Genomic DNA, 7,491 nt, shown 5'->3' with positions numbered 1-7,491 from the left:
GACAAGACAAATAAGAATATGAACATGTTCAACTCAAACATAATTAACAGTATTTAACGAGCAGACGGGGCTAAGGCTCCACTGGAAAGATCAGGGCTTTGAATATCAAGAAAGCTTGTCAAGAGTGTTTTCCTTGAAGATTGTGCATTTGAACTCATTGATAAATCTGCTCCACTCTCAATCTTAGCTGCATCCTGTATGGCCACTATGATTTCTTGCATTCTTGGCCTCGAGTAGCCATATTGTTCAACACATTGGATCGCGATTTCTGCTATTCTCCATATGGATTCTATTTTGACATTCCCTGCCAGTCTAGGATCTATAATGCTTATTACATCACCTTTACGGATCAATGACCGTGCCTACGAAAAGAAAATAACCTTAGGTCCTGTTAATTCTAAAGTGAGAACTCACAAAAAGATTGAGAGAGGTTACCCAGTGAACAATACTCCAATCACAACCATATTCCTCCGTGGAGACAGGCTTTCTCCCAGAGATAAGTTCTAAGAGAACCACGCCAAAACTATAAATGTCACTTTTTTCAGTCAATTGTTGATTTGCATAGTACCTTGGGGGACACGACAACACAGTTAGTTTCATCCAGTAACCAAACACATTTAGACTATGCTTACGTACTCTGGGTCGAGATAGCCTACTGTTCCTCGTGCCACACTTGATACGTGTGTCAAGTCCTCGTCAGCTTGCCTCGACAGTCCAAAATCTGATACCTTGGCCCTCATGTTGATGTCTAGGAGAATGTTGCTTGTTTTAACATCACGATGAATGATACTGGGGTTGCATCCGGTGTGCAGGTACTCAAGACCTGTTCAAGTATAATTTTTTGAGTATGCAATTAATGAACAACAGGGGTAAAAAGTTTAATGATCAACCTTTAGCTGCATCTTCAGCTATATGAAGCCGTGGAAGCCAGTCTAACTGCTTCTGCTCATCAAAATCTGTCGAGCAAGTCTATCTCATTACTACGAAAAAAAAATCTAAAGATAGTCGCATCTATATAGATACAAACCGTGTATATGATCCCTTAAGGTCCCATTATGCATGTACTCGTAGACAAGCATGCACTGATTCTCTTCCTCACAGTATCCAATTAAAGGAACTAAGTTTCTGTGATGTATTCTTGACAAGAGTGCAACCTGTGAGATGGATTCTTGATATTAATCGCTGGTATAAAATTACTTGCTGCAACTGTCTAAATTGACATTTCGTCTCACAGTTTCTGCCTCTAAAAAAAATTAAAGATGCTGGTATACACCTCGGTCACGAATTGTTTGGTACCATGACTAGATAAATCGGCCATGATTTTCACCGCAACTTCCTTCCCGTCCTTCATTTTCCCATAGTAAACTGGTCCGAAACTTCCCTTTCCAATTTTCTTTGAAAAACTAGCAGTAGCTTCTTGTATGTCTGTGAGCGGAATATAGCATGCTACGCCTTCATCCATCAAAAATCCACCCCGTCCCATTGAATAGCCAGTCAAAGGCTTGTTACTGGTGCACCACAAACTTCCTGATTCGTAAAGCATAGTTGCTCTGTTATTAATGAGCTAGAATGAAAAACATGCAAAATCACTGGCAAGAACCTTTATCATTCCTTATTGAAGTTATCCTTGTCCTAAAAAAACGAACTAGTATTATGCTTGCGATGGATAGGACAAAAAGAATAGCCAGCACTCCAACAGAAGTTGCAAGAACTAATTTGCTATGCACTTTTGTCACTCGTCTAAGATGAGGATTGCCTTGATAGCTGAAAAAGAAAAAGATACTATTTACAACATGGAGTATTGGATTTATTCTATTGTTCATACACGATTGGTATAGGAAAACGATAAGCATACTCACTCAAAGGATAAGTTTCCTCTTAACAATGTTCTATGTATTTCCCCAGACAAAGAGTTGTTCTGTACGTACCTGAAATAATAAAAATGATAATAATAATATAATAATAATTAAATAAACATGATACCATGAAACTTTCAAAAGACGGCCAAAGATAACTGCTTACAGTTGTTGTAAATGTGGTAGACTCGCCAAGTATAAAGGCAATGGACCAGTCAATTTGTTGTTCTCTAGATGCCTGCATATCCCAAGTAACTTATAATGACGAAAAATCAATTCAATTGGTTAGAATGAGCACACCGGCGAAGAGCTTACAATATTTTCAAATTGACAAGATTACTCATATCAGGGATTGTCCCACTCAGAGAGTTTCCATCCAGCCATCTACACAAATGAAACCAACCAAAATACCATGTGGGGTTGTATGTATATATGATTCAGAAATAAATTTAAACTTGTGCATGCTACTGCAGTTCTTACAACTCTGTTAACTCTTCCATGTCATTAAGCTTCCATGGGATTTTACCCTCCATTTTCTTTCCTGACAAGAAACTGTTTAAGGAGTCGGTGAATTAATAGAAAATTGATTATTCATGAGAAGGTTTGGTGAGATGACTCACATCTTGGTGATTCTTGGTGGTGTGGAAGAGCTGCAACTCACCCATTCCCAGCTAGTAGGTATACAAGGATCACCACCTACCTCAAGCCATTCGCCGCTATCTAATCGCAGGGCATTCAGGTTACTCACTTCCACAATCAACAACGGAACTTGTCAAGTCATAAAGATATAAATTGATGGATTAAGTAAATTTTACCAGTAAATCATATCCCTACCATCTTGTTCATTAGTCTTGGCTACAATCTGAACATATCTGCTGATTTCAATCGCATTTAGCAGTGGTCCACGTGTTGAATCCAGGGTTTTCATGAATGAGAAAGACAGCACGAATTCTAATGTGACATTCATGTAGCTAGGTTCATATAGCGTATAACTTCCATTGGCATTTTCAGCTATGTTCACGACAGCATTGCTATAATCATGAAAGTAAGGTTGCTCCATTTTAAATTTCCTCGTTTCATTTGCTCCTAAATCTTCAATTTCAGCAAAATATGCATAAGCTCGAGCATTCGCAGGAAAATCCTCTAGATTTAACCTGTAACTGAGGCTTCCTCTACTTCCAACTACCGCAGTTTGCATTACTTTAACAGGTGGATATTCTCTAGTGTTTATATCTATGCTTTTCGTCGTGCTTATTTTCTCCGTTCCAGGCGCAATGCCTACCAAGAAATTCGGCCTTCTGTCAAGATCAGACACCCATATTCGATCATAGGGGTCATCTGGGTACCTGAAAGAAACCTCGTATCATGTCATTGATCACAGCATCGGAATATCTTTAAAAGCAGAAGGATTACCTTATGGATTCTTGACTTGGTGCTCCAAAATTCACTCTTTGTGCCAATTTCATGAAGAACTCTTCTTCATAATCAGTGGCATACATTGACAGATTCAAGGGTCTTATCTCAAGAGTGGATATAAAAGGGGAGCCCGTTGTCGCACAACACAAGCACACATCAATTGACTTAGAGGGGGCCCGGATGATCATTTCTTTGACATAGACTCTTGCAGCTTCCATTACAGTTACTGTGGACCATTTTGTAGCATCCAGATAAAGCTGAAATTTGGGGTATGTTCCTTCAGTTAAAGACGTTCCATAAAGAAACGTCGCCCGTACAATATAACGCCGCCTTTCTTCTGTGGTGAGTGAGTAGCAGTATTTCTTGGTGTCTGTGGGGAAATCTCGCCGTGTTTGATACTGAATTGAGTTCCCATCGGTCTTTCCTACCTTCACTGGTTTGCCTAATTGAGCTGCAATTAGGGCATCTGAAATCCAGGCTAAACCAGTGTATTTGTCTGTGTAATTAGTTGACCCTCCACAGTCTATACTGATGAATTCTGCATGATGAATCAAACAAGAACAGATGAAAATAGTGTACAGCACTACATTCTAAGCTTGGTGTAAGTAAGCCTTACCCGTAACTTGGCATAAAATGGATGGTATTAACCACAGAAATATTGAAAGCAAGACATGTACGACGGATCCCATATGGAAGATCCTCTATTGTGTGTGAGACTGTGAGTGAACACAGTCACACAGAGATAATAAGGTCCTTAATTAGGCCAAAAATCAGACTTTTTATTTCTTGATTGGTGCAATGCCAGCTCAAAGGAAGGAAAAGGTTTGCTTTAGAAAAGAATATTAGGATAGGAATGTGACACCATAAAAGCAAGATCATAACTTTGTGTAATTGTTTGTTTGTTTACTCAATTTCCGTATCCAACCAATACAAGTCCATGGTTTATTTTATCTTACAGTGAACCTTAGAATTTTAAAATTTCCTCTTATATATCACGACAGCGCCGGATTAATTTTTAAAAATAATAATAATAATACATGGTGACATGCATTTTGACCCATGCTTAAAGGTGCATTGTCTGAACAAAAATACTTTATAAAAAAAAATATATGAAGATAAAACAATATTATCTCCTACTTTCTCTTTTTCGTTGTCTCTCACTTTATAAAGTTTGATTCGAAAGTAATCAATGCTTCTTTTCTTACCAAACATCTTCCTCAAGAGTTTCTTCTTTTCTTTTTTTAATTAGCCGTGGATTTTTAATTTGCCTCTGGTTTTCTTCGCTATTAGACTTGGTGGGCCTCCCAAACTATCAGGACTTGTACTTTTCAAAATACGTAAAAACATTCTCAAAAAGAAAAAAAAAATATTGGCAAACACTAATATCAGTAAGCCAGCCACATAGTAGCTGATATTTCAATTTACAAATCTCCGTTTATTTCTTCTAATTTTCACTTATTTATTAGCCTAGAAACTGTAAAAGTTTTTCCTTTTGGATCCTTAGATTTCGATTAGTTGCAGCATTTGTGCTTCATGTAATGCTTATGTCATTTTAGTAACACGGTGTGATCCAATCCCTAGAGATAAAAGAACATTATTTGACCCAATGGCTGCACTGCATGTTCAGTGAATCGAATCAGGCTGTAGTTAAATGATCAAATCATAAGTCTTCCTTCTTTATTTGATCAAGTGTCTTCCTAATTAGTATATAACCGAGCTTCTAGTGTCGACGAAGATCCTCGCAACATCATATTTGACAATACTGAAGGTTACCAACAATGCATCATTATGAGGTGCCAAAAAATCTTTCAGGTCCTCCGCTCTGAAGCTGAGGGTGGGTCGGACTTAGGAAAAGTTGGGTGAAGGTTATTTTTCATGGCGTAGTTTTCAAGTGTATACATCTTTTGTTTGTCTAAAGGTCAAAGTTGTTGTGCTAATGTTAAAAGTCAGATGCTGGAGAGAAGAAAAGCGTATATCGTTACAAGAGACCTGGAGAATATGGCAAAAATTTCTGAAAAATGACGAGAAGAAAATAGATGTATCTTCAAGAGCCGGGTATTTCACCAGTTGCAACATTATTGGGCTGCTGGTATTTTAACGGATTAAACCAGGAGATAAATGTAATAATAACTCAAGTTAAGCCATAAAATACGTCTTAACTTCTACCTCAATATTTCCACCACCAATGAAAATTTATCAACAGAAATGATAACCAGACCAGACCCACAGCTAAATGGTTCCATATTAAGCTGATCACCCAACTTAAGAAGGTACGTAGTTGGAAATTTGAAAAAAAAAAAATCGATATTTAAGCAAAAGTAGATTTCACTTTTTTCTATGTAAGTTATTTCAAAGAATTACTTCCAAATGATTTCGAAGTATTGCTCGCTGCAACCCAAAAATGATCGAAGGCCAGAGGTGGCGAGCATTCGGAATATAGCTTGCATCGGCTTATTGGTCATGGAGAGCACAGATGCAAAGTTGACAGCGATGGTGTTGTGAGCAATAGATGCAGTCATTTGCGCGGTGAATAAAGGAGGTTTGAATGATAAAATCTTCAAGACAATCTTGACAAGCAAAAATATCAGAATAATCAAGTGCTAAGATGGTAAATGATTGTAATGGAGTAAAAGTGATAATGCAAATTTCATTTGAGTATTTCCGGTTTGGGGAAGCACAGATTAGTCCATGTGGAGGACCGTCAGTGGATGGATTTTAAAATTTGAAAATTTTCAGACGGCTGTATAATGATTTATTTCAAATTTTAAGAAGATAACTGTCACGTCATATAAGGCAGTCAAAGAGTTGAGTGATTTTTACGCAATGACGTGGAGAAACGTGCTCTGCACATGAAAACAAACTGCTTGCTTTAATGTGATTAAAGGGTAATCAGTTGAGTAACGTAATAAACATGGGTAATCCATTTGTCAACCGTAGCGGTTGAAAACATAATCTTTGTGACTCATTACTAAACCGATATTTCCCCATAAATACATGCATTAAATAGGATTAAAAAAAACTTATCCTCGGAGAATGAATGGCCGACGGCTGACAGAGATCTCTTCATATTCTCCTGTCAACGAGTCATAATGGTGATCGCGACCCTTCATATGGTTTGAGTCTATAAATAAGAGCAAACCAGTTAGTCGCGAAATCACTGAAAACTTTTAAAGACAGATAATAAAATATAAAAACAGGAGCAATGGACAAGGCAAGCAGCTCGAAGGCACCAGACATGGCCGAGGTTCCAGCACTCTATAGTGGCTGCTCGCAAACTAAAAGTTAGAGGACTTTGTTCTGGAGAAGACACTGTCCACCTGGAGCAAACTCCAGGAGTTGCAGTCCCTCCCTCAAGGAAGACATGTTGCCACAAAGGAACTTGTGGCACGAGAAATGAAGTATCGTCGGCATCGCCCATGCTACTGACATCTTTAAGGATGAATGTGTCTATTTCCTGATGCTCCTCAAGGAGCTAAAGGTTCCGAGAAGGATTGCCTTCTCAGAAGAATTATTGAAGACCTCCACCGACGGGATAAATGTCTGGATGACCTGCTGGAGGAAGGCTGTAGATAGGGAGATAACTACTATAAAATCCCGATTCTATGAATAAAATTTTATTTTGTTTATTGCATGTCTCGTTTTTATGCTTCGTGTTTATTATTTCCTACACTTAATCCTGGAAATCAACATATAAAAATGTTAAAGAGATTAAGATAAATCAATTAATCCAAGAATATTTCGAAAATATGAAAACTTGACGTCTGGTAGCAGTTTGATGAATATGTCTGCCTGCTGATCTGTTGGGACATATTCAAGGCGAATCTCTTTCTTCATGACATGTTCTCGGATAAAATGATGTCTAATGTCAATGTGCTTTGTCCCAGAGTGCAAGATAGGATTGTATGTGATTGCTATTGAACTTATGTTGTCACAGAAGATTGGAGATTTAGCGGTTTGAATTCCATAGTCTTTAAGCTGCTGTTACATCTACTGCATTTGAGAATATAAACTTCCAATACCTTTAAGATATTTAAGAATAAGTTTAGCTGTAGTATAATGTGATTGCATAGGATTAGTTTGAAAATATGCACACAAACAAACCGCAAACATGATGTTTGGCCTGCTAGCGGTCAAATATAATAGTGAACCAATCAATCCCCGGTACATGGTTGTGTCTACTGAGATTCCCCCTTCATCTTTGTCCAGTTTGATTGATAAG

General features: G+C 37.9%; 1 protein-coding gene across 2 annotated transcripts; it reads right to left on the bottom strand.

Moving 5' to 3' along the window:
• On the bottom strand, positions 1-4,125 carry LOC140803024 (probable LRR receptor-like serine/threonine-protein kinase At1g67720). Of its 2 annotated transcripts, none has more exons than XM_073158704.1 (15): positions 3,889-4,125; positions 3,270-3,810; positions 2,691-3,202; positions 2,477-2,603; positions 2,337-2,408; positions 2,172-2,240; positions 2,023-2,094; positions 1,860-1,928; positions 1,601-1,782; positions 1,274-1,527; positions 1,028-1,154; positions 891-956; positions 637-823; positions 436-568; positions 1-362 (listed from the first exon to the last, which is right to left on the bottom strand). In XM_073158704.1, exons 1-15 carry the CDS (start codon positions 3,959-3,961, stop codon positions 54-56), a joined length of 2,793 nt encoding a protein of 930 aa, XP_073014805.1. In that variant the 5' UTR covers positions 3,962-4,125; the 3' UTR covers positions 1-53. The 2 variants fall into 2 exon arrangements, with proteins under 2 accessions (XP_073014805.1, XP_073014813.1); XM_073158712.1 differs by having other exon boundaries at positions 1,601-1,764; positions 3,889-4,123.
• Between the last annotated feature and the right edge of the window lie 3,366 nt (positions 4,126-7,491).

The sequence above is a fragment of the Primulina eburnea genome, chromosome 1 (genome assembly GCF_022965805.1).
Source record: "Primulina eburnea isolate SZY01 chromosome 1, ASM2296580v1, whole genome shotgun sequence".
NCBI lineage: Eukaryota > Viridiplantae > Streptophyta > Magnoliopsida > Lamiales > Gesneriaceae > Primulina > Primulina eburnea.
This window is presented reverse-complemented; position numbering and strand designations above follow the sequence as displayed.

Coding starts and splice junctions, on each gene's coding strand:
- LOC140803024 (XM_073158704.1), bottom strand. CDS start 3,961: ATGGGATCCGTCGTACATGTCTTGCTTTCAATATTTCTGTGGTTAATA. Junction 2,604..2,690: donor CAAGACTAATGAACAAGATG/GTAGGGATATGA, acceptor TGATTGTGGAAG/TGAGTAACCTGAATGCCCTG. Junction 363..435: donor ATTGGAGTATTGTTCACTGG/GTAACCTCTCTC, acceptor TTCTTTTCGTAG/GCACGGTCATTGATCCGTAA.